This window comes from Scleropages formosus, chromosome 3 (assembly GCF_900964775.1).
Source record: "Scleropages formosus chromosome 3, fSclFor1.1, whole genome shotgun sequence".
Lineage (NCBI taxonomy): Eukaryota > Metazoa > Chordata > Actinopteri > Osteoglossiformes > Osteoglossidae > Scleropages > Scleropages formosus.
In genome coordinates, this window is record NC_041808.1 from 21,734,551 (window position 1) to 21,761,186 (window position 26,636).

Sequence of the window (26,636 nt, forward strand, 5' to 3'; positions counted from 1 at the left end):
GCACGTTGTACTACTGCTCCCTTACGCAAGAATGCGCGACATCGCAAGAATGGGCGTGAGCGGATCGTGAATTTCGTAACAATCAGCTGCTGGAAGCCCCTGGAATCCGGCACAGACAGGCTCACTTTCACACAAGCGGCCGCACACTGCATATGTATATATGCTAAGGGTGCCGTTTAAATGTGGAACACCTGTGAATGTCCTCACACCTCCAGCCCCGACCCGTCCCGCCCCGCCCACTCCCAGGCGCAGAAACTTCAGCGAGTCATTGAATCCAGCCACACTCCCAAGATCTGCCCCCCGGTGATTAAATATTTCCGTCTATAGAATACGACTAATAAAACTGTATGTCGCAAACGTAATCACGAGATTCTTACACATTAATGATAATATATAGTCCAAGCTTACATGCATATTGTTTCACTTTCACAGCGTCATAAGGAGCCGCAACGACGTCTTTTTCGCCCTATTACCTGCGAAACAAAGTACCAAGAAAACAAGTGTACAAAATAAATGCAAGCTGGATTTGCGCAGCGTGTCAGTTTATCATGAAGTGTACAAATGCACGGAAAAAAAAATGTATTGTACACAAACCATATTCTGTTAATATATTTACATATACCACGCATACCGATCGCAAGTACGATCCAAGACCGAAGCTGAGCAAGTGTGTAACAAAACCTCCATTCACAACTTCAGGGCGGTCGTTGCGAACCGAAATAAAAATATATATATATATATATATATATATATTTTGCCACCCTCCCTCATCCCACAGACTTCCATAAGCAATGAGCCCACATTGACAATACACACCATTGTGTAACTGTTTAGATAACACTCGACGGCGTTCACACTCGGACGGCCAACCGCCTCACTCCCCTCGCTCCGCTTCATTCACGTACGCGTTCCGCTACTACTGATTTGTCCGCGTTGCTGACAAGCCGCCGGAATACATGGGTTTCCACGTGAGGCCTATTGTAGCCTTACATAAAGTGATTGGCGTCGCCACAGACCAATCATCGCCGACTTGCGTCACTTCCGTACATTTTTCCATGGAAACACTGTGTTTGTGACCAATTAGCTAGGACCAGGGGTGAAACAGGGGGAGGAGTCCGTATTGAGGTCATCATGGGCGTGCTGGGATTCGGGACACCGGGAGCGAGCGAACAGCCAACAGCGGACCGGGCGTGGGGTGCACTGTGTCAATCCACGAACAGAATAGGCTGCTGGAAGGAGTTCAGCAAGACTCTACTTACCCAGTTCTAAACCGGGCTTCTTGGAATCTCTGCGAGGAACACTTTTGAACACAAAGGTTTGTTTTTATGATTGTCGAAAATGGAATTTTGTCAGAGAGTTTAAAAAAAAAAAAAAAACAGTATTATCATATAAAAATAAGTAGTACAATTCACAGAGCCGGCATGGCTTGCAGCATGTTTTACTTGACTTTAGTGTGAGCAAGGGAAAAAGCTCGCTCAGTGTATGCGATGTACTACTTCACACTAGCTCAGAAGACTTTTTACAGTTTCTAACAAGCGATTGTAAACAGTGGTTGCATAACTAACTAACTGTGCGAGCTTTGCGATTCACTGAGGAGAGGCGAGCGCTGCTCTGCTCCAATTTTCCACGTGTCCCATTGGTGCCACTTGTTGAGCTGGATACGTCACTGCACACTGGATCGCGGGGATGCATACAGAGCAGAAAGTAAGTTAGAGGTACTTCGTCGTTCTCCCGAAATACCGTCATTAATATTATTATACAGCAATATTTAGGTGTTGTCGGGTTCTTTCCGAGTAGCGGGTGTCGAGACCCTCGGACTTCCATGGCAAGGCTAAGGCTTAAGGTCACTGTACTGTGTGGCGAACGAGTCGCGTCCACAGGTGAGGCAGGTCGCGCGCTCTTTCCGTTAAACGGTCGAGGATGGAAAAACGAGCCGCGGGGAGACAGCGGTTCGCCTATAATCTAAATGCCAGCAAGAGTTGCTTTCTCATAACTTGCTGAAATGCCTCAGTCTTTGGCCTTGTGTTACGGTGGTTCTCTTGACTCAAGCTTAGGTATCTCCTCAAGTTTGGCTCAGTGAGAGTCCTGCCTGCTGTTTTCCCCCACGGGACGGTCCATCTGCTTTGTTTTCTTCAAAGACACATTTTATCTTACGCAAATCGTGTTTCATTATAGCTGCATGTTTGCGGTGAACCTCAGCATTGACACTGCAGTGCTGTCATTCTAGAAAAGTCAGGATACTCCAGTATTAACAAATTGTTGCAGGTATTTACATTATCTGACACTTTTCTCCAGGGTTAAGCTGCTTTACAATTATTTATCCGTTTATACAGCTGGGTAATTCTACTGGAGTAATTTAGGGTAAGTACCTCACTCGTACTACTGCTGGTAGTGTTGTGGTTAGAGCTACTCACTGCCTTTGGATCCAAAGGTTGGCAGGTTCAGTCTCCAGCTGTAGTACCCTTGATGAGCAAGGTACATAAATTGCTCCAGTAAAATTACCCAGCTGGATAAATGGGTAAATAATTGTGAACTTCACACTATAAGTTGCTTTGGAGAAAAGTATCAGCTAGATGTAAATGTGCAGCTTGAGGTGAGATTCTGACCTTTGGGTTCAAAGGCAACAGCTCTAACCACTACATTACCAGCTGTCCCACAGGTACTCCCTAAGTGGATGCAAGCTTATGCTAATAAAAATATATTTAAGCAATTAAAAGCTTTTCTGTGTATGTATGCATTGGCTGCTGTGTAGACTGATGTGGCATCATTGAAAACAGGTGACCTAGTGCCACACAAGGTGCTCTAAATACACTAATCTGGGTTTAATGTGAATGGCCTCTTGTCCTTACATCTCCATGCATCTGCAGATCCATTACCTCAACTGCTTAGTTATACTGGTTGTTGGACCTTTAACATTCGCTTATTTTTTCTGTGGCTGGGAGCGATTGTCCTCTGGCCTTTGGGAGGTGTTTCCTTCACCTCTGGTAGAGACACTCTCCGCTGCGCTTTTGATGGCAACTAAGCCACTGGTAGAGCCTAGTCATAGAAGTGCCTAAAATTATCCGCCGTGCTTTTCATTACTAGTCCAGGAGGTGTTTGTTGTGGGTGCAATGAGGGGAAAGAAGAACATCCAAGGCTTGAGGGAGTTTTCCATCTACTGTTATCTGTGAGTCCTGGACTTTTGAGTTTCTTGCAAGTTTTTTGAGCAGACCTGCAAAATATGGAGCTGCCCATCATTCTGTCTGCTGCTCTCTTATTTGAGGGACCCTGAAGTCATTAATGACTCATCTGCAATCTGAAAAAAATAGTTTTCCCAGAGTGAACTGAACATAGAGGACAGCCATGTGGTTACTCAGTTGCTCTCTCCTCAAGAAAATCATAGCCTCTTTGTTTTTGAATGTGTTGTACAATGAAAAGAAATTTGGCTCCCCTTAACCATATGTGACTTTGGGGGAAGTGGTCAGACACACAGACACTGTAAATTATTCTTTGGTTTTATAACATTCATTTCAAATGAACTGGTTTATCAGGCATTTTGTGAATGAGTATAATGTAGTGTGTGGTTGAATCTGCATTATTTTGTGTGTCTGCATGATAGGTGTTGCTCCTCTGTGACATTCGTGGGTGGCAGCTGATATGGGCATGAGGAATCACCTGGGTGAAAGGAAAATGTGTGGTATATTCATGCTCAGAGTTCAACCATCAGTACACTGTCTGCCCACTCAGGAGCAATGCCGAATAGAAGGAGCATTCTGCTTCCAATAAACAGCAGTAAACATGGTAGGCAATGCATCTAGAGGCACTGGCCAGTGCTTCCCAATATGGAACTGCTTCCGTGTAAGCTACTTTAGTCATAGAACAGTTAAAGGGATTCGTGCAGATTCAGAAAGAGGAGCTAGTGAACAGAAACCTGGAATACTAGTTGGAGAGTCAGTTAGTGGAGTTGTTGGAGACTGTCTTAGCACCACATGATTAAGAGCACAACACTGGCAGGTGAGTTAGTTCACAGATGCTAAGAAGGAATGGTCACCCACCTTCATGAGTCCAGCCTGAAGGAAAATCCTCATCTTGGGTGCATTCCGTACCCCTTCCAGAGTATGAGTGAAGCAGGTCCTTCTCTTCAGGTGTATTTTGAACCCAGACAATATAACTTCCTCCAGGTGGACCCACAACGCTGGTGTTTGTCACATGTACGCAGGGAATCTGCACTCTGTTCGCCCAGGTACAACTGGTCAGAGGAACACAAGAATTGCATAACTTATATAAATTGAGCTAGTACTGATGTCTTGTATAATTACGCAAATGCTTGCAACAAGATACAGTGTTATAAAATGTCTGGGGGACTTTAAGCAATCATGCTTAATTTATGTTAACTTTTCATCATGTCTTATGTTGCATAAGCTAGTTTGTAACTCTTCATTTGGAATAAGTTTCTTTTTAGATTACACTTATCTCCACTACTGGTCCTAATTCATTGCTAAAAACCATCTGCATATCGATAAACCAGATAGTGAAATTGCTTATTCCATTAGAAATTTCAATTTTTTTTCCTACCCCAACCCAAGTTCACCCCAAAATCACCATAAAATGATGCTTAATAAAAGGAAAAGTTTTGTAACATATTAAAATAACATAACACTATATATAAAAATATTTTTAAAATGATGACTACATAAAATAAACTTGTGAAATCATTTTAAGTAACGGTAAACAGTCAAATGAGAAAGTGCATCCTCTAGCATGAGAGGAAGTGTGACCGCCTTTATAAAAGCACAACTATTGACAGTTTCTCAGTCTGGGGTATTCAGCTGTGTGTTAACACTATGCCAAGGAGAAAAGACATCACAATGAACTCAGAGAAACTATTGTTGCTGGGTATCAGTCTGGGAAGGGTTACAAGGCCATTTCCAAATAACTTGAAATCCATTGCTCTGCAGTAAGAAGGATTATATACAAATGGAGAAAATCTGTCAAATCTCTCTAGGAGTTAGTGTCCCAGCAAATTCACCCAAGATCAGACTGTATAAGGCTCACAGAAATTACCAAGAACCTAAGAGCTACATCTAGACATCTACAGGCCTTGGTTAATATATGAAATGTTAAAGTTTGACAGTATTATCAGGAAAAAAAAAAAAAAAAAAAATGAACAGGTATGCCTTTCATGGAAGGGTAGCCAGGAGAAAGCCCTTTCTTTCTGAAAAGAATATGGCGCAGCTTAGGTTTGCAAAGTTGCATCTGAAGGAATCATAAGATTTCTTGAACAGTGTACTTTGCACAGATGAGACCAAAATGTATGGTCATTATGTGCAATGCCATGCTTGACGATCACAGTGTATCAGCAGAATTACCTCATACTATCCATCAAGCATGGTGGTTGAGGAGTGCTGATTTGTGCTTGTTTTGCAGCCACAGGACCTGGGCACCTTGCCGTCATCAAGTCGACCGTGAACTCCTCTTTATACCGAAGTATTCTAGAGACAAATGTGAAGCCATCTGTCTGAAATTGGGTCATGCAACAGGACAACAATGCCAAGAATACCAGTACATCTACAAGTGAAAGGCTGAGAAAGGGAAGAACTGAGGTGTCGGCATAGCCAAGTCAAAGTCCACAATTCAGTCTCACTGTGATACTGTGGGAGGACTATAAGAGCCTTAAGGATCGTACTTCAATTTTTAATCAGAGAAAAATAGTTTGCTATTGCAAATGAGGACAGTCATTTAGTTTATCGATAAACATATTTGCACATCGTTAGTATAGGAATGAAAATCAACTTTTATTTCTTTGTATATTCCTCTAATGGTAGCACATAAAGAGGGAATTGTATTGGTCCCAACACTGAACCTTGCTGAACTCCGTATTTATCAAGACATGTTCATGATGGGGCAGAATTATCAGAAGTCTGCACATAGTGAGAATGCTTGTCAGGATGAGTGGAAGAGCAGGTGCAGGTCTCATTGCTGGTACTGGGACCAATGTGACTAACTGCTGATTCAGAAAGTTTTAGCATTCTTCCAGCTGAGAGCCATGTAATCGTTACGTGTCTGAGGACACACACACTGTGCCGTTTCAACAGAAAGGGGAAACCAGAGGCATCAGGCTCCTAATAACACCTGTCTCACAGCACTGATTTGTCTACAGCACTGATTTGTCTACAGCACCAGTCTTGCACATGTGCATACGCAGGAGTGGCAAGTGGCCTAATGGTTACAGCTGAAGAATGGAGGTTCGAATCCCACCTCCTACTCTAATGCCCCTGAAAAAGGTACTTAACCTGAAACCTGGTAAAAATGAATCAATTGCACAAAAAGATAAATCATTGTAAATAACATTTTAAGTTACTTACAATGGTGCAGCTGGTAGCATGGTGATTAGAGCTGTCCAAAGGTTGCAGGTTTGAATCCCATCCCCAGCTGTAGTACCCTTGAACAAGGTACTTACCCTAAATTGCTCCAGTAAAGTTTCCCAACTGTATAAATGGGTAAATAATTGTAACTAGTTTAACGCTGAAAGCTGCTTTGGAGAAAAGCGTAAGATAAATTAATAAATGACCTTGGGAGAAAGTGTCAGCTAAATAAATGATTGATAATACCAATATCTAACTGGAGACTGTAGCACCTACAAGAGGTCAGTAATGCGTGCTGTGGACAGGACCAAGTTTGATGTGACTAGTTTGGGTTTGGATGTCAGAGAAACCCTGTTGTAAAAACCCGTGTAAAAATCCTTTCCTATGGATTTGAGACCAGGCACTGACTTATCTTATTTGTTGACGTGGTCTGATAAGATTGGTTATTTCAGAGTGGCCTACTAACTTAATAATAGCTTTTTCATGGACATAACCCTGGAGCTTAAAACCACGCTTTGGATGTAGTTAAGGCTTTAATATCCCTTTTGCTCCCAGAACACTGCAAAGCTTATTAAATTATCTTCATTAACACGTCATCAACATAGCAAGTCAGTAACACAGATGCCATCCCTACCCATCAGCTACCCCACCGAAACGTGTCGAACAGGAAAAGGATCATCTCTACAGAACTGGCTGTGATCGGTCTCCACAAACAGCTCCTGTACTGAGCAGGATATATTTCAGAATGACGATGAGAAATCATCTTAATTCTAAACGTTTTCAAATCACCTACAGTTGATGTATAACATGTTATAAAAACTGACCACATGTTCAAAGTCTTAAGTAACGAACTGCAACTAGTATTAGTGTGAGGCCAAATATATGAATTTTCAGTTTAGAAAAACTGAAAAAAAATCTAACTAAAAAAGTACTTTATTAAATAATATTATATAATTTACTTAATTACTACTTAAAATTGAGAGTCATTGTCTCCGACATCCCTAGTAAGAACGAGACATGAGGAGATGCACGTTTCTAAGTGGCGTCAAACAGGTGGCTGTTTTCAGACAGCTGTCGCTCCGCTGTCCGACAGGCGTCACTTTCACTTTGTTGCGTGAGATGTGAGTTGAAGTGGATAAAGCGCACAGCAACAGACAGGTGGTCCTGAGTTCTGCAGAAAGTAAGTAGACGGTACGGAGAACTGGTGGCCTTTGCGCCTTTCTGATTTTGATCTGTTTAAGTACTGCTCTTTTTGAGGTGTCCTGTAGGCCAGCGCTGTCGCAGGCTTCCCGTCTATGAGGGCAGAGTCCAGGGCCACCAGGCACTGCTCGCTGTAGGTCACTAGGTAACACAGCCACCACCTTATCACTGCCTTGCTTTGATGGCATCATCATTGTATCATTGTCAGTGTGCGTGTGTGTGCACGTGATCCAGACCACTGCAACCCTGACTTGGACAAGCAGTTAACATAAGTGAGAGTAAATATATATCTATGGCTGAGTGAATTAATTGAAGTAATTGTTGCCAGAGGGCTGAATAACTTCAGTTAAGTGATCTCTCATTAATACGTCACTTCTGACATCAGCGGTATAAAGACTTATAATTTACAGATGTGCCGAGCAGATCTAGTACCCTTAACACACTCAAGTACGTCCTGCGGTGTGTGAAGCAGGTCAAAGGTGTGTGCTTGAGTGTCACTTTAAAGGGTAACTTGCGCTGTTCAGTAAAACTAGCAGATTTAAATACCGTACTTTACAGCACTGAGCAACGTACGTAGCACATTAGAGTAAGTGAGTCCGACTCATGGCAACCACTCGTGTGGCTTTCATGGTAAAGGAGGGTATCGCCTTCTTGCACACATGTCTTTAGATTGGGAGTGTAGGGAGAACGCATGTGCTCTGCTTACGCTGAGCCGTATTCAAACCTAAGGCCAAACACGTGTAGCTTGGGTGCTGTGAAGCACTGGCACTATCATTGCACCACCAAATGCGACTCAACAGCACTACTAGCCCCTAAGCAAATGAGGTACAGAACAAAGCCGTTGTCGTTTTCGTGGTTACTCCAAGGTCCTGCTACATCGGAATGGCCCCCTCTATTTGGGTCTGTGCCCTTCCATTCCCCCACGCAGGACCCGAGCGCATGGTCGAACCAGGCTTGAAGCTGCACTTTGATAGACAGATACAGCTGAAGAACAAATTTTGTTTTAATGTAGGTGTAAATAAATGTGGACATGCATTAATTACTTGCTATGAACAGGAAATGGGTCATCTATTTGCAGTGCATAACTCTTGTGGCTGTTCTCTTGCAGTGACCTTGGGTACCACTTGAAGCAAAGCGGCCGGGGTGGTGATCGTCGTGCATTGCTGAACTTCTCTGTGTTTTTATTCCCAGGAGGGCTCCACGGCACACTTTCCCAGCAGCGCTCTCCACGATCACAATGGGTTGATTCTGCTCTTCAAAGAGCCCTAGTTTCCAGTTGACCAGTTTACCGGCTAACCCACAGCCCGATGTCTGAGGATTCGGACTCCAAGCGGTACCTTTACTCTTCCCTCGAGGACCAGGATGGAGGGGGCCACCATCCATTTGGAGAAGGTGGGATGGCAGCCTGTGGCTCCATGTCCCAGCTGCATCTCATGAGTGGCTACGGGGAGGGTCGTGGCCACGCGTGCGAAGAGGTGGAGCTGGGTCTGGCGTCCGAAGGCAGCGACAGTAGCAGCCAGGAGCATGGCGCCCTGCCCCGTGATGACAGGAAGAGGGTCGTCCATTCACTGCACGAGGAGGACATGGAGATGAAGAGCAGTGGCTCCAGTGGAAGTGGGAGCGAGTCTCACGGTAACGAATCTCACGGTAACGAGTCTCACGGCAACGAGTCCCACGGGAACGAGTCGCTGCGCAGCTCCAGCGGCAACAGTAAGGACTCCGCCCTGCTGGAGTCTTCTGGGAGCAACAAGAGGTCAGTGCGTGTTTGCCAGGGATGACCTCAGTTAGTTTTGTTCACCGTGAGCGTGTGTGTAGCAGGGCTCACGAAGACCAAACGTGAGTTTTTGGGCACAGACGGTTATTATTTGGGTGGAGCAGTTTCCTTAGCAACATGCTGTTTTGTGTGTGTTTGTGTGTGTGGGGGTGGAGCGAGCATTGCGCCAGCCTGCCCTGTCCTGACCTCATTCTTACCTCTCATTGCTGACGTCATGTTACGCATGCAGCCATCTACTCTTTTGCAATGGGAGGCAGGGAGAGGAATGAATAAAACTATCCGTTTTTCTTAGAGCGGAAAGTTAAATTTTATTTTTCTAGTGGCAGTTTCTGGAACGCTGGAAATTTCAACTGGGCAGTTTCCTGGTCACCTGGTCTCCCTGCTGGGGCGTCAACTGTTAAGACACTTGTTTTCTTACTGCATTTCAGAATGAGACTAGATGATTAAATGTTCTTGTTTCTAGCAGCTGGAAGCACAATGAAAATGATCAAAAGCTTTCACTTAAATCTGTAATCAGTCTAATTATAATATGTCAGTACAGTGGTAGTTTGTGAACATGAAAGGTAAGCAAAGGATATGTTTACACAATTAGATCACTGCTGTTAAGAAGACTATCTATAAAGGTGATTTCTATTATCAGGTTTTTTTCCCGGTTATGAATAGTTTCTCAATAACAAGACATTTCGTGCAGAATATGTTGACGTCTGTCCTGTAAGTGGCAGCAGGGGGCGCAGCGCTTAGAGCGGCCACCTTCGGACTCAGCAGAAGCAGGTTTAAATCCCACCACCTGCCGTAGTGCCCTTGAGCAAGGTACTCATCTTGAACTGCTCCAGTAACAATTATCCAGCTTTAAAAATGGGTAAATCACGTAAATCAGTTTTGGGAAAAGGTGTCAGCTAAATGGATAAATGTGCTCACAGGGATTTTTTTCTATTAACTTGTTCTCACGCTTCAAAACCGCACCGAAAAAAGAGGATTTCGAAATCAAAGCACAGACGTACATAAACTCACACCAGCGTGCAGGGATGCACCACGTGCGCAATAGATTTCCAAAATGGTATATATGGAAAATATTAAATACGAAATGAAGATTAAAAGATGTCTTGATGTCCACCCGCCCCACTTTGAGCACTGGGTCTAACTTATCCCATGGATTGTAACTGAAACGCTTGGTGTACAGAGACACATCCTGCACTGCAGAAGGGTTTGTCTACTATATTCCAGGTTTATTCCGGCTTCAGCACCCTGCCAGTAGCCTAACCTGTCTTTTTCTTTGTGTCTGTTGCAGTTCCAACTCCCACAGCCCTTCACCCCCCAGCAGTTCAAACGCATTCAGCCTGCTGAGTGTCAGTTCTGAGCAGGACAATCCATCTACTAGTGGCTGCAGGTGAGGGGTATCCCTTTGCCACCCGTAACACACTCAGAGACACCCTGCCACGCGCACACACTCGCACAAGTGCAGGGACTGTAGAAGCAGGAGTTGGCCGACATATGACGGCCCTTCTCAGGCAGAGCGTGCACGATGATGCGGTGAGCAGGTCTGGTAGTTCCAGAGGGCAGAATAGAAATGCAGACTGTGTGAAGGCCAGTTGGGTCAGCAGAAAAGCTTGTTGATGATCGGCTCACCTGTATGTGCATCATACCCTCTACAGCAGTGAGGAGTCTGCCAAGGTCAAGACCCAGAAGGAGTTGATCAAGACACTGAAAGAACTGAAGCTGCACCTGCCCTCGGAGAAGAGGAATAAGCGGAGCGCCTCTAGTACCCTTAACACACTCAAATATGCCCTGCGGTGCGTGAAGCAGGTCAAAGGTGAGCACAGAATGGAATCAAATCGTACTCCAGAGCTTTCGCTCAATAAAGTAGTTTAAAACTGTTTTGTATCCATGACAACTTGACGATTTATGTGGCTTGTGGAAATCTGTGTACGTTTTTCTGCGATGCAGCCAATGAGGAGTACTATCAGATGCTCATGATCAACGACAGTCAACCTTCAGGCTCAGACGTTTCTTCATACACTATTGAGGAGATTGATAGCATCACGTCTGAATATACCATGAAAAACACAGTGAGTGCAATCCAAAGCACACCCTCTTCAAAACATAATCACTCGACCCACACTTTACTCTTAAAAAGTAAAAACAGTGTGCCCTGTACTTCTTCCCCTTCTGCACACTTCCATATACTAAATGTATATGGGCTTATGTTGATGCCCAACAGGACATTTTTGCTGTTGCCGTGTCCCTCAATACGGGCAAGACTGTGTACATCTCAGACCAGGCTGCCTCCATCCTCAACTGCAAGCGAGACATGTTTAAAAATGGCAAGTTCGTGGAATTCCTCACTCCGCAAGATGTCAACGTGTTCTACAGCTTCACAACACCCTACCGGCTGCCGTCCTGGAGCATGTGCACAGGAACAGGTACATCTGCTTGTCATGTACCCTACATGACTTGTACGCCCCCTTCCCAAGAACGGCCTGCTGGGTTTCTGAGGGTCACGTCGCTAGAGTTCACTTTGATTTTTGTGGGTATTGGTGTTGCCTAGAGCTGGAGGGGCACTGCCATGAATACGGAACCCTGACAACCTCAGGGACTCATGCATTGGACAGCATCATTCCCCATCTGCCATGTTCATGCATTTTTTTTTTATTCTTTTTTTTTTTTTATAGATTCCTCACCGTCTGACTGTATGCGGGAGAAATCCTTCTTCTGCCGGATAAGGTGCGTGGGTGTATAATTGGCAGTCCAACTTGCCTTCTTTCCACCTGTCTTCCCTGTTCTAATTGATGTTTTTCATTTGAATTAATTTGGGTGAAAGGCAAGGCTTTGTAAGCGTAGCTGGAGCCTTGTTCATAGTAAATAATGTCATTTGAAGTCGCGACCATCAGAGTCAGTATTGTGTACTTGTGCGCTTCAGTGGTGAAAAGTCAAGTCTTCTGATCCTCCTCCTAACCAGATGACTTGATCAGTCTTTTAGTTGAATTTCTCCATGTTCTGTACATGGGTGACTATTGCAAGTCATGCTTGCTCTCAAATTGTACATGACTCTGATTGTGTCTGGCCAGCGGAGGCCGCGAGCAGGAGGGGAACCTGCAGTACTATCCCTTCCGCATGACGCCCTACCTGATGAAAGTGCAGGACACGGAACATGCCGAAGACCAGTTCTGCTGCTTGCTGCTGGCTGAGAGGGTGCACTCTGGGTATGAAGGTACAGCCCATCCCTGCAGGGTCCCCTGCTCTGTTATTATTATTATTTTTATTGTTGTTGTTGTTGTTGTTGTTGTTGTTGTTACATAGGTAGTACTTACTTGGTTTATTGTATCAAGTAACAGTACAAATAATGCATTAGTCATGGGGTCCCTGTGCTGGAGAAATCCTCCAGTCTTATGGATTCCTGGTGATATGCTAGTTATGAGCTCCTCTCTCTTTGGGTTTCCAAACAGCTCCTCGGATTCCCACAGACAAACGGATTTTTACCACCACGCATACACCAAACTGTGTGTTCCAGGATGTCGATGAGCGGTAAGTGGCGGAATCTACCCTGACACCACAATCCGCAGTCAACAGGTTGCATACTTGCAGCTGGGAAGGTTAAGGGTTCAGATCCAAGGGGACTGATTTTATTGAGATCAGGGAGGCTAGCACAAAGAAAATGACATTTCTTCCAGTTCTACGTTTCCAAAAATACATTTTTATGTTTCAGGAATGGTATGCTCGAAAATCACTTAATATCTTAATAGATTCTTTCTTTAAATCGGGCTCTCGTTTCCTGATTAAACAGCCATTTGACAAAAATTACTAAAGGTGATGATGCCAAGTTGCAGGACTGAGCAACGTTTGATACTTCCTTAGCAAATCTGCATTTATAATATTTTTGTTACTGAGAGCTTTATGTAAGTTAATTACTTAAAATATTGAAATATTCTGCTACCTCTTGTTCTAAAGGTTTTAGTAAAGGGTCAAACATTTTCCAGTTCATTTGTTTTAAATGGCATTTTCTACACTATTTTCTTTTTAAAATTTATCTCGTGGAACGAAAATGAACTTTGTTTCCATTTGCTAGCGTTAGTTGGTAGTTGGCGATATCCAGGATATTTCCAGCAGCTTACCCGTAAATTAATGAAATAGTTGGCTGAAAACAGCTGCTGAACATTAGATATGTTTGTGTGATGGATCAGTCAGTGGTGTTCAATGGGAGGTTGTGCAAATTACACATTTTTGTTTTTAATAATTTTAAACAAGTGTTAAATTTAAAGTAGTTTTGACATTAAATGAATTAATCAAAATTTTCGTACTGATGTATTGCCATCATGTCTGCGGGTGCATAATGTTTCATGCCATGTTTCTGCAGGAGGCTACAGAAACGTAGCCCTGCACTGGACAAGTGCTTTTCATTGCAAAATGGCAAAAGAAATTTTGAGTCACGAGTGCACTAATGAATTTAGAAAAAGACTTCTGGTCCCGGTTGTGTTTTCAAAGCTATTATCCAGTGTGGAAGACCCAGTGTTGCACTCATTTTTTGTACTGGACAGGCCAGTCATTCCAATATGTGGTCAGCCAAGGTCTAGGCATTCATAGATGACCTGTATTCTTCATTGCAGAAACCCATGCCAACAGAGCCCTAATGATTTTGTGCGCATTTGTGTGTTCTGCAGGGCTGTACCGCTACTGGGATACCTGCCACAAGACCTCATAGGCACATCAGTCTTGCTGCACCTCCATCCAAGCGACCGGCCTGTCATGCTGGCCATTCACAGGAAGAGTGAGTCCCTTTGCAGTCCCGCTGTTCACCTTCTTGTGCCCTCAATGCAGTTTCTGGTACCAGCTGCTAAACCTCAAGCTCCGTTCCATCTCCCGCAGTCCTACAGTTTGGGGGACAACCATTTGACCACTCCTCCATCCGCTTCTGCGCCCGCAACGGCGAGTACATCACCCTGGACACCAGCTGGTCCAGCTTCGTGAACCCCTGGAGCCGAAAAGTGTCTTTTATCATCGGCAGACACAAAGTCCGCATGTGAGAGAGCTGACTGTGCCCTTCCTTTCCTCCTGAACCGAATTTCACGTTCACAACCCAGCTACTGACATACACAGGAGAAAAGTTCATGCCCCCTGTCATTACCCAGACACTTCAGTGAGCGAGAAGTCCACAGGCACCCATTGTTGCTGGAATGTTATGCTGAAGAACATTTATGCATGTGTCCTGTGTAGGGGTCCTGTGAATGAGGATGTGTTTGCACCCCCTCCGTTTGCTGAGGGGAAGTCCATGGACCCTGACGTCCAAGACATTACCGAGCACATCCACCGTCTGCTGCTGCAGGTGGGTTTCAGGGCTGGATGCACAGAAGCTATACTGGGAGGTTTCAACTTTTTACACTAATGCATTTTGCAGATACTTTTCTCCAAAGTGGTGTAAAATTCAGAGTAAACAAAAGTGCTGGATAGACACAGATATGATTCTTGAAGTACAGTCACTTAGTCCAATACTACTGTTTTTGCAAGTCAACATTACATTGGTGGCTGTATATAGAATTGGTAGGGAGTACGAAAGTATTTTTTAAACACGTAGTTTCGTGAAAGTTTATGGAGCAGATAGGAGATCAGGAGAGAAGTGAGTCTGACAGAGATGCGTTTTGAGACCCTTCTTGAATGTTGAGAGGGATTCAGGAGCTCTGAGGGACAGAAGAAGCTCATTCGACCACACTGGAGTAAAAACTGCAAACTTGTGGACTTCTGAATTTGGACCTTATATGAGTGGGACCGCCAGGGGGCCAGAACTGGAGGAGCACAGCAGTGTGGCTGGAGCATAGCAAGTGATCAGGTCCTGCAGGTATCTGGGAGCAGATGCATTGATGGTCTTGTAGGCCCTGTAACCAGAGTGTTAAACTTTGTGCGGGCATCTACAAGACGGAGGTGGACAGAGACAAGGAGGGGAGACACATTGGAGCACTTTGGCAGGTTAGAAAAAAATTCACGTAGCAGCATTCCAGATCAACTGTAGAGGCTCGATGACTAAGTTTCTCGCACCTCTGTGTAACAACTGTATAATTCCTGATTCCCCATAGCCACACTCCTAAATCTGTTTAACCACAACAGCCAGTTCACAGCAACTGGTCCGGTGGCTATAGCAGCAGTGAGCACCTGCTCAACATGGCATCATCGGGTGAGAGCAACGGCACCGGAGTCAGAACTAGGCCTGAAGAAGAGGAGGCCCTGCAGGCCAGGCCAGTGAGTAATATTAGGTGTCTCCTACGTAAGAAGTCTGTGTAAAGTGCTTGCTTCCATTTTTATTTTGTGTGGGTAAGGCATGGTAAAAGCATCTTGCAGTTGGTCTTCATTGCCCTCCGTGCTTTGACTCTGCCATCAGCGCACGTTCCAGGAGATCTGCAAGGATGTCCACATGCAGAAAAACCTAGAGCAACAGCTTGTATCCTACTCGGCTAAATCTGAATCCAAGAGAGGCGCTGACAGTAAGCAGGCCTTGTCTTCTCTTTTTTTTTATTATAGTATTTTATTTTATTTAAAAATAAAGTATCCGTGTGTAAGTGAGACAATGTTTAAAATTGTTTACTTGGATAAGCAGGAGAGACGACCTAATGATGAACCCTCTCCAGCAGAAACTCAACAGAAGAGCCCTGTGGTGAAGGCCAAAGTAGGGACTCTGGACTGGAGGGAAAGTGTCGGTGCGCTGGGGGACCGCCCCCCGGTACAGGAAGAGTTGACCTACAAGGACCAGCCTGTCTACTCCTACCAGCAGATCAGCTGTCTGGACAGTGTCATCAGGTTAGCAATCTACTCATTGGTACAGTTTTGTGAAATGAGTGTAGGAATCTGTGGTATCACAGTGCCGAGACTGGGCTGCCCTCAGTAATATACGGTTGATTGGCGCTGTTGTCAAAAGCCAAATAGGTTAATAATGAGAAAAATCAGTAAGAAAAGTTTTTGTGGTGTGAACTGAGAAAGAGTATTACAAAGCTATGGTGTCCAACTCGCAAAGAAAGGAGGAGCTGCTTATCGTGCAGAGGTCTCATCTCTGTATATGTGTGACTGGCCATAAAAGGTACCTCGAGAGCTGCAATGTCCCAGTCACCGTGAAACGCAAGTGCCAGTCCTCCTCCAACACCACCTCCTCAGATGAAGACAGGAAAAAATCCCCCGATGCCATGCAGGTGTCCAAAGGTGAGCATTCTGGGAAGGAACGGTTGTTTTAGTTTCCCAAAAGGCCTTTCTGGGGAGGACTGTAGTTCTCATTTCCTAAATGGAGCTGTTCTGGACCTCGTCCGAAGTAGTGTGGAAAAAGTGAAAAAAGTAAGTACGTACGTACATTACATCTTATGAAGACGACAGGGAACGGAAGCCTGTTCTTAACTCAAAGTCCAACCGCTATATCACAGGATAAAATTTGAATACAGCTTAATTCCTCAATTTGTCCACAGTTTCAAGTTTGTCATAGATACAAGTACTATGTACATGTATCATGAAAATCTTCCTGAATGCTTCTCCACAGGACAAAAAGAATAGAAATACTGCACAAACAAAACAATGACAATGACAGTGAGTAGTGCAACAGCAATAGCAATAAATAATGGTAACAGTAGTAACAATAATACCAGGTGACAGCCAGAGAACTCAGAATGAGAGAATGAGAATGCTTAAGTGACAGTGTAATTTACCAATGTGCTTGGGAGGAGCAGTCCAACTCTAGTTACTAAAGGTGGCACATTGGTTAGTGTTGTATACTCTTACAGCAGTGGGGTAAAGACTGTTCCTGTACCTAGCAGTGCGGGTTCGAATAGACCTGAGCTGCTTTGCAGGTGGCAGGGAAGAGAAAAGTGCCCGGTTTAGCTTCTATTAAAAACACCAGATAAAGTTGTAATAACTTAAATGGAGTTTTCCATCATGAATTAAAAATTTGATGTAAGACTTTTATTTATTGGTTCTATAGTCATTAACAGCTTGTGCAATGCAGGGTCTTGGTGTTCCTCTCTCTTGGAAGCACAAGGTGAGAGGCAGAGGAAAACGTGGGCAGAAGACCAGTCTATCACAGAACTTTTGTTTTATCGTCTTTTATTAACATGAAGCAACTTTGAAGTTAAGCCAACTTCGAAATGGCTAACAATTTTTTAAAAATTGCATGATCTCCAGAAATTCCTTCTTATGTTCTTCTATATACATTCAAGATGATGGGAGTTTAATTGAGGATAATGCTGAGAAAATGCATTAAAAAAATGTTTGACCTTAAACACCAACCATGTGTTTCATCTGCGACGGAGGATTACAGGACTGGCCATGAGGGAGTGACCATTTCACCTTGCAATCAAAAAAGCAAAATAATAGACATAATAGACTTCTATTCTGGTGGCACAGCAGGTTTTACTGGGTCCTGCTCTCTGGTGGGTCTGGGGTTCGAGTCCCGCTTGGGGTGCCTTGCGACGGACTGACATCCCATCCTGGGTGTGTCCCCTCCCCCTCCAGCCTTGCGCCCTGTGTTGCCGGGTTAGGCTCCGGCTCACCGCGACCCTGCTTGAGACAAGCGGCTTCAGACGATGTGTGTGTGTGTGTGTGTGTGTGTGTGTGACTTCTATTTAAATGCTATATATCTTTGTACAAGTCTCAGATAGAGTTGTAACCAATTTAAAAATATTCTATGAAAAGGTAAAATAATACTTATTTTCATATTAGTATTGCATTCTAATAGATGCACACTGGGTAAACCGGGTTATGTGCTTGTGTAATGATATCAGTCCTATTACCACCTCTGACTTTCTCTTCTGTCTGTTTAGAATATGTTTTGCTTCCAACTAATGGCAGAAAATGGATTTCGAATAAACAGTTAATCTTTATAAATGCGTTACTCGCATTTTGCGAGACGAGGTACCAGTGTTTTTTTATTTTTGTATCGACAGAACCAGCACTTGCAGAGACCGAAAGCCACCATGTAGGCATGAAGGCACCAAAGAAGCGGGCAAGTGGTTCCGTCGTGGGGTCGTCGCTGGCACCGTTGGCTCTGCCCAGTAAGGCAGAGAGTGTGGTTTCCATCACAAGCCAGTGCAGCTACAGCAGTACCATCGTCCACGTGGGGGACAAGAAGCCTCAGCCAGAGTCGGGTGCGTGCGTAGATTAGTGTATTTAATGGGCATAGTGTTCGTCAGCATTTTTTTTTGTTGCCCCGTATGTGTTCATGCGCATGCAGGCTTGACCCGTGTACATTGCATTCATTTGTTTTTTGATTCAAAATTGAAAAACGGTTATTTCGAACTTCACGGTGCTTTTAAAACCTGCGCTTTAATTAGTCATGAGATATTTTAAGAAGTAGCAGCTGAAAAATCCTGCCCGTTTTCTCGGTGGACGTGTCCTCCTCCCTTACTGTCACTCTCTTGCTGCTTTTGAAAAGCGCCTAGTGATCCACGTTAACTTATGATCAATAACTCGGAGCGAAGCCAGCATGTTCGATGAAGCCGCTGATGGATTATGCGCAGTTTCACTTAGTTTACATCAGGGTCGTTCAAGAAAACGACAAAACGAAATAAAGTCAAACAATAAGACGGCAAGAAACTATAAATAGGGGGGTGCGGTGGCGCAGTGGGTTGGACCAGAGTCCTGCTCTCCAGTGGGTCTGGGGTTCGAGTCCCACTTGGGGTGCCTTGCGACGGACTGGCGTCCCGTCCTGGGTGTGTCCCCTCCCCCTCCGGCCTTACGCCCTGTGTTACTGGGTAGGCTCTGGTTCCCTGTGACCCCGTCTGGGACAAGCGGTTCTGAAAAAAATGTGAAACTATAAATGAGGGGTATTTTAAATATTTTCCATTTTGAGCAAAAAAAAATGGTTGTTGAGCATAGTTAGTTAATAATTTTTAATTTTTAAAACAAATGAATGAAGGCATCGTAATTCACATTTAGTCTCTCAATTTCGAATCAAAAAACTAATGAACGCAACGTACACGGAACAGGCTTGTGTGCTTCATGTCTATTTCTGCCCCTGCCACCACAGAGATCATTGAGGACGTAGCTGGAGCAGGGGAGTCTGCGGAAGGCTCCGCACCAGTCCCTCCTCCTTGTGCGGTGTCACCACCTATCCAGGAGAGAGAGCCTTACAAGAAGCTGGGTCTAACCAAGCAGGTGCTGGCAGCCCACACACAGAAGGAGGAGCAGGCCTTCCTGTGCCGCTTCCAGGAGCTGCGTGGTGGGCGATCTTTCCAGGCTGACTGCTCCCTCTACCTGGACCGGCAGCATGGCACTGACGGTACAGGCATGTTCACTAACACCTGCACATGCGCACGTGTAAATGTATTCAAACAGTTACTTAGGGTTAGACGCTCGTCTGTTGTTATCTGCTATTAGTTTGTTCCTGGAAATGAATTGGAAACTGAAAATGCGGATGGCAGTTTTTTCCGTTCCGTGCGTGGGGAAAAATTCCAGAATTGCCCAGAATAAAAAAAATTATACCTAATATCATAAAGGAAAATGGTGTAGCACATTAAAATGGAAAGAATGGCATCTTATAAAATTCACTCTCGCCTTTGTTAACTGCTTGTAAAAGAAATGGGGAGGGGGGGGATAACATCATAAATAAACTTATCATGACCGTGTGTGTGGATTGGCTTGAGGAAGATAAAGGCTTCGCATTCATTTAAATGGATACACACACACACACATTTTCGGAACCGCTTGTCCCATACGGGGTCGCGGGGAACCGGAGCCTACCCGGCAACGCAGGGCGTAAGGCCAGAGGGGGAGGGGATACACCCAGGACAGGACGCCAGTCCGTCGCAAGGCACCCCAAGCAGGACTTGAACCCCAGACCCACCGGAGAGCAGGACCTGGTCCAACCCACTGCGCCCCCCCTATTTAAATGGATAATGAATAGAAAATAAAATACAATGATAGACTAGAGGACACAAACATGTTAGAACGCAGGTAAAAGCATAGAGAGCCACAGTGCAGCTGGGAGTGCGGTATACAGTTCCCTCAATGCAGCGTGTTTCACAGTCTCTCTCACACAGCCACTTGACAGTATTTTCAAATGTGGTCTCAGTTCATTATGCTGGACCGCATGTCACCAGCCGGGTCACACGTTCCATTCTGGATAAACAAGTCTGGACCTATTAAAGATTAGTGAAATTTAGTAACTAGTCACCGGATAAGTGGGGGAAAACCGGATATGTGGAGACCAAATAACGGGGATGAGTATATAGAAATGGTGATGTATTCACTTTTATATCCGTATTTTTGGCATCTTAGTTGTCTTTTTGTTTCATTCGGATTCACAGTGGCACCAGCTGTGAGATCGAACAAGCAGGGTGCGACTAGAGCAGAGCCGGTGCAAAGGAGAGGAAGTAGTGGGGTGCCCAAGAAGGGAGGACGCAACAAAAAGACCAAGTGGAAGCGTGCCAAGCAGCACGAGTCGTCAGACAGCACAGCTTCCCGCTGCCCACAGCCCTCTCGTGCCCCCCTGCCCAACTTCAACCAGACCTGCTGGTCTGCCTCTGACACATCCCAGTCCACCTTTTCTATGGCCTACCCAGCTGTCATGCCTGCCTACCCAGTGCAGCTGTACTCGGGGCCCAGGGCCGACAGCGCCTTGTCCAGCTTTGCAGAAAACCAGGGCAATCGGGAGCCACGCTGCTCCGTACCTTCCTCGCCGTACACCGCTCCCTTGGTTACCCCCATGGTGGCCCTGGTGTTGCCCAACTACATGTTCCCTCAACTAGGAGGTGCCCCACGCCAGCCCTTCTACCCAGAGGGGGCCTCCTTCCCGCTTCAGCCTCATTACCCTGGCCAGACCCACTTCCCAGCCCCAGCTGCCTTCCCAGTGCAGTCGCAGTTCTCTCCTCATAATCCCTACCCCCCTCAGGCAGCTTTTCCGACCCAACCTACGTTACAGACCCCATCGTTTCCCTACGGCATGCCGGCAGAATCCACAAAGGCCTTGGGAACAGGTGTACAGGATGCCCCTTCTCGCTCCTCCACCCCGCAGTCTCTGGCTGTACACGACCAGGCCTCGCCTCCACTCTTCCAGTCCCGTTGTAGCTCTCCTCTGCAGCTCAACCTGTTGCAGCTGGAGGAGACGCCCCGCTCCGTGGAGCACCAGGACAGCTTGACACCCTGTACTGCTGCCCAGGTCAACAACACAACAGAGAAGGGGAGCACCGCTAGAGTTCCGAAGCCTGCCAAGGAACTGCAGCTGGTAGGAACGCCTCTTCTCCGTCTTTTCTCGTAGCTGTCCCGTAGCTTCGTCTTTTTTTAATGTACACCCTGTCTCTGCTTAGAAACTCGTTCATCCGTCCGTTTTCCAGAAGCATAGGGTGTCATTCAGGATACAGCCTAGATGGGACAGACCAGCTATTATTGCAAAACAATGACACACACACACAATGGCAGTTTAGAAACAATGGTTCAGCCAAGATGGACTGGATTTCAACAGATGAAAACTTTTCACCCGTGTGTGAAATGTCCTGTGGGGACTTTGATATCTGTGAACTGGATGTATACTCACAGGCCACTTTATTAGATACACCTGTTCAAGTGCTTGTTAATGCAAATATCTAATCAGCCAATCACATGGCAGCATCTCAATGCATTTAGGCATGTAGACATGGTCAAGACGATCTGCTGAAGTTCAAACTGAGCATCAGAATGGCAAAGAAAGGTGATTTAAGTGACTTTGAACGTGGCGTGGTTGTTGGTGCCAGACGGGCTGGTCTGAGTATTTCAGAAACTGGTTTCTTGAACATGACAATGAGTTCACTTTACTCAAATGGCCTCCACAGTCTCCAGTCTCCACAGTCTCAATCCAGTAGAGCACATTTGGGATGTGGTGGAATGGGAGATTCGCATCATGGATGCGCAGCCGACAAATCTGCAGCAACTGCCTGATGCTATCATGTCAATATGGACCAAAATCTCTAAGGAATGTTTCCAGCACCTTGTTGAATCTATGCCATGAAAAATTAAGGCAGTTCTGAAGGCAAAAGGGGGTCCAACCTGGTACTGGCAGGGTGTACCTAATAAAGTGGCCGGTGAGTGTATTTCTCTGGTAAAAAGGGTCTTAAAATAACTGATCCAGGTGTTGTGCATGCACAGCACTACATAATACTTGCCTTACTAAAATAGTTTCTCATTGTGTTACTCACCATGTTACCTGCATCAGAGAAAATCAGAAAACCTGTCGAGAAGCTATACAGTTATGATGCTCTCAGATTAGTTGCAGTCATCTCTTCTGTTTCCCAGGTGAGCTCTGCACATGAGGCACAGCACAGTGATGGCCACTCATCTTCCAGTGATCTGCTGGACATCTTGTTGCAGGAGGACTCGCGTTCTGGGACCGGATCGGCCACATCAGGTTCATTGGGCTCGGGATCCAATGCCTGTGACACATCTGCCAGTGGCCGAGGTCTGTCTGCTTGATTTTATTTTCCGAGCAGATCCCCCCCTGTATTTTTAGCCCTTTATATGTAGTTTAACACTTTCTCATTAAGTTATTCATATTGGACCACAGGAAGCAGCCACACCAGCAACAACAGTAGCAAGTATTTTGGCAGCGTGGACTCATCCCACACCAGTCAGCAGGGGGTGCTAACGCACGCCGGGGGAGCCTTGGAGGAGCCCAACAAACATTTTGTTAAGTACGTACTCCAGGACCCACCCTGGTTGCTTATGGCCAACGCAGGACAAGCGATCATGATGACCTACCAGCTGCCCTCGCGGTGAGTGGCTGCTGGGTGTGTTTGGGCTGCTCCTGCCCTGACTCCCTGCACCCAAGTCTTTCCTTAGGAACCAAGCCTACCCCTGTATGTGGGTGTTATGAAATATATTGGGTGATTTCTTTACTACCTGTGTCCCTTTGTAGTTGTTTCAGTTTTTGAGCTGTAGGGTAGAGAGTGATGTTCTATGACGTACATTTCCTTTGGCATGGGCCCAGAGCATTGTAGAGTACCGTACAGTAACCATAAGTAACCCATCAGTTGTAGTGTGTGGGATTTATAATGTGGAATTTAGGATTTGTTCCTGCTGTTCTTTCTGTAGACTTGGTTAACGGCTTATTGAGTTGTCTTGCAACCATGGGTTTTGTCATGGGCCCAGCAGGGATCTGCAGAAGGTGCTGAAGGAGGACAGGGAGAAACTGAGACACATGCAGAAGGGTCAGCCACGCTTCAGTGAGGAGCAGAAGAAGGAGCTGATGGAGGTACATCCCTGGATGAGGAAAGGAGGTCTGCCCAGAGCCATTGATGTCCAGGTGAGGAAGGCGAAATTGAGTCTGATAACTGGGTTACAATCGTTCGATCCCTCGATACTGAAGCCTTTATTAAAAGCTGACCCTAAAAGCTTTATTAGGCTGACAGTAAACACATTGTAATTATAGGATGAAGGGCATCAGACCATTAAGCAGAACTGGACTGTGGATTTTCTATGTCTGTTTTGGACATTTTTCCCAAATAAATTTATTAAGCAAAGTTTTTTAAAAAAAAAAAAAAAAAAGCTTCTACGCTACAGGTGTCATTCATTATAGAACATATATTAAAACAAGCTCAAATGATGCTAAGTTAATATGCAGAATTGATCATCCCCTAAATACACAATAGACCACTTTTTCCACATTAAAATATCAAATGGAATTCCACATGTCAGTTTTAAAATACATCCAATTTAGGAATGTCAAGTCATTGGAGTCAAAACAATACTTCAGTGGAAATCAATTAAAATTATCCATTAAATGAACAGGCAACATAATGTACAGACAGTTAACATTAGTAGAAACCCATCTTAAGGCTGTATTAAAATTCAAACTCCTCTGATGGACATATGGGCAGGTGATGACAGACATGCCAGCAGAGAGACATAAGAGCCAGACTGATGGGGTCTCCTCTTAATGAACCCCCGAGCTCTGTGTTGTACATAAGGCCTAAGACCTGCTGGCTTAAATAAAACTGGGCATCCTGTTACAGAGACTGACTCCTGTTGAACTGTGTGTGTGTGTGTGTGTGTGTGTGTGTGTGTGTGTGTGTGTGTGTGTGTGTGTGTGTGTGTGTGTGTGTGTGAACAGGTGTTTTTTCACTGCAAGTACACTGTGTGTTTGTACTTTTCAGTATTTGTATATTTCTGTTTGTGCACATGTTTCTGTGTGTATCCCTTTGTGCTTGTGCATCTCCGTACTTTGGAGTCAGTGGCATTTTCTCACAAGTTTTCGCCTGGTGTCACTGCTGTAGGCCTGCATGTGCTGCGAAGACCTGACTTCAGTCCTAACTGAAGAGGAGCCCCCTGATCTGGACATGGGAGAGACAAGTAGCAGCACCTGTCAGAAAGGCAGCGAAGAAATGCTGCCAAACGAGGTCAGCCCACTTGGCCCTTAGCAGCGCCTTACTCTTGTGCACTTGAAGGACCTTGCATTGAGGGCTTGTCTGCAGGTGTGGCATGGAATCAATTACTTCTACACAGATGTTACTCAGCCTCATCCTTCGAGCATCTAAATGCAGAAGTGTGCTCGTTTCACAGAACAGTGTGGAAACACACACAGAAAACAACACATCATGTTACATATAACCAGGCTAAATGTAGATGGGGCCTCCAGATCCTCCTTGATGAAAGAAACTCATGGAAAAGCAACAATTTGTTCTACATTCTAGGCAGGAAGAGCCTCATTGACAGAAAAGTGGTGTTCTATGAATCACAGCAGTGGCATAAAGGCTGAAGACATGGATCACTTATGTTCATTTAGAGCCACTTTTTTTTTCCCCATCTTCTGTTTTAGTTTTCTTCAAGTAGAAGTGACTGAATGTATCAGATATTTCAAAAAAGTTCTTCAGGTTCTCTAATAAGTGCTATCAGATGAATATGAAGAATGTGTGCGGAGAAATACAGAAAGAATAAATATTTTGGTTGTTCTATGTTTCAGTTTATAAAAGATTAATGGACAAGGTAATAGTAGGATGACCCTTACTGAGTCTGTTTTGAGTTCAAACTGAACTGTTGACAATGGAGGCACTGTAGAGACAAGAGCCGTTAGTTTATCGTGTCTGCCACAGGCCCTGGGGGACCTGACCTGTATAAAGGTTAACAGATCTTCCACATCTAGCACAGAACTGAGACACGGTTAATGATCATCATTTGGAAAATAGTCAAGGAATATGTCCATGTGAGACAAAAGGCATTGCATATGCCAACAGAATTTTATCTACTGAACATAGTGTTCTAAGCTTTTTATGGAATCCAGTACTTAACATTGTCTAATATATTTAATATAAAACTTTTTTATGGGAGTATTATCCTGCTGAAGGTGGTTGGTGGGCCATTGTAGGGCACAATGTGCAATATATAGAGGATGAAAAGGAGCTCTTGAACCACAAGCTTTGTCCAGGTTTAATGTTCAGCTGATGGCCAAGCTTAGTATTTTTGCTGGGACCGTTTAATTTCTGTCTCCTCATTTATGTATCACTACTTTGATTGGTAATGAGACTTTGATACCAAAAATGCCAAGTTTTACCATCAACCGAACGTCAAACACAACCACCCCCACTACAGGCAGTCCCTGGGTTACAAATGTCCAACTTGCGTACAGCCCATAGTTACAATCGGCCCCTCGTAAAGCCTATTATATTAAAAATTTGAGTTGCATACAATGGTTCGTAATAACAAACAGGCGCTACTTTGCAATGTGCATCTGCAGCGGTTTGTTGGCGCATGGGCACGAGGTAGAACAAACACTTCCTTCTTTTCAGTCAGACTGTCACGGCCACAACTTCGCCCCGAACATCAGCACCTGCCCGAAATCAAAACAGCGGGGTATAAAGAAGCCGCACCTATACACCCTGGTTGCGGAATCTCATTTGAGACACCCGTCTCTCCAGCACTCTCGAGTGAAATCGCGACAACGTACCCGGCCTTCCAAGTCCCTCGTTCTCCTCAATCCCTCGTTCCCACTCCTGACGTCCACAGCTCCCGAAACTTGCGTTGCCTCCTCGACTACGACATCGGATTCTCTCCAAAATCTACGTTTGTGCATCGACCGACCCACGCCTGTCCCCGACCAGAAATCCTGCCTGCTTCCCTTGTGTACTGACAATAAAGATCCCACAATTGAGTCCACACACCTACCTCAGTCTCCCACCCACTCAGAATGACATGGACCATGTTGCTGTTAAGTGTCTAGTGTGTGTTACTGTATTTAGCTTTAATTTTTTTGTTTTACCCATGTAACCATGGCACCAAAGCGTAAATGTGATTCAAGCGATGGCGATGCATGAAAGAAAAGGGAAACGATCACGACCGAAACTAAAGTGGAAATAATAAAGTGATCAGAAGAAGGTGAAACGCCAACAAACACTGGA

The 26,636-nt window shown here is 45.0% G+C and overlaps 1 protein-coding gene across 1 annotated transcript; it reads left to right on the forward strand.

Moving 5' to 3' along the window:
- The first annotated feature begins 1,140 nt into the window (after positions 1–1,140).
- LOC108935214 (period circadian protein homolog 2-like) lies at positions 1,141–26,496 on the forward strand. Its single transcript, XM_018753636.2, has 24 exons — positions 1,141–1,315; positions 8,736–9,297; positions 10,607–10,705; positions 10,971–11,128; positions 11,263–11,384; positions 11,537–11,738; positions 11,988–12,039; positions 12,384–12,526; positions 12,762–12,840; positions 13,974–14,080; positions 14,179–14,332; positions 14,527–14,635; positions 15,412–15,543; positions 15,683–15,785; positions 15,930–16,098; positions 16,376–16,494; positions 18,222–18,422; positions 19,304–19,555; positions 20,583–21,499; positions 22,543–22,705; positions 22,811–23,018; positions 23,398–23,548; positions 24,519–24,641; positions 26,028–26,496. The coding sequence occupies exons 2-24, from the start codon at positions 8,852–8,854 to the stop codon at positions 26,427–26,429; spliced, it is 4,611 nt and encodes a 1,536-aa protein (XP_018609152.2). The 5' UTR covers positions 1,141–1,315; positions 8,736–8,851; the 3' UTR covers positions 26,430–26,496.
- The last annotated feature ends 140 nt before the right edge of the window (positions 26,497–26,636 follow it).

What these genes read in the sequence shown, in the direction of transcription:
- LOC108935214 (XM_018753636.2), top strand. Translation starts at nt 8,852, where the DNA reads ATGTCTGAGGATTCGGACTCCAAGCGGTACCTTTACTCTTCCCTCGAG. An exon ending in CCATCTACTAGTGGCTGCAG is followed by an intron (nt 10,706 to 10,970) that starts GTGAGGGGTATC and finishes TACCCTCTACAG; the next exon opens with CAGTGAGGAGTCTGCCAAGG. An exon ending in CTGCCAAGGAACTGCAGCTG is followed by an intron (nt 21,500 to 22,542) that starts GTAGGAACGCCT and finishes TCTGTTTCCCAG; the next exon opens with GTGAGCTCTGCACATGAGGC.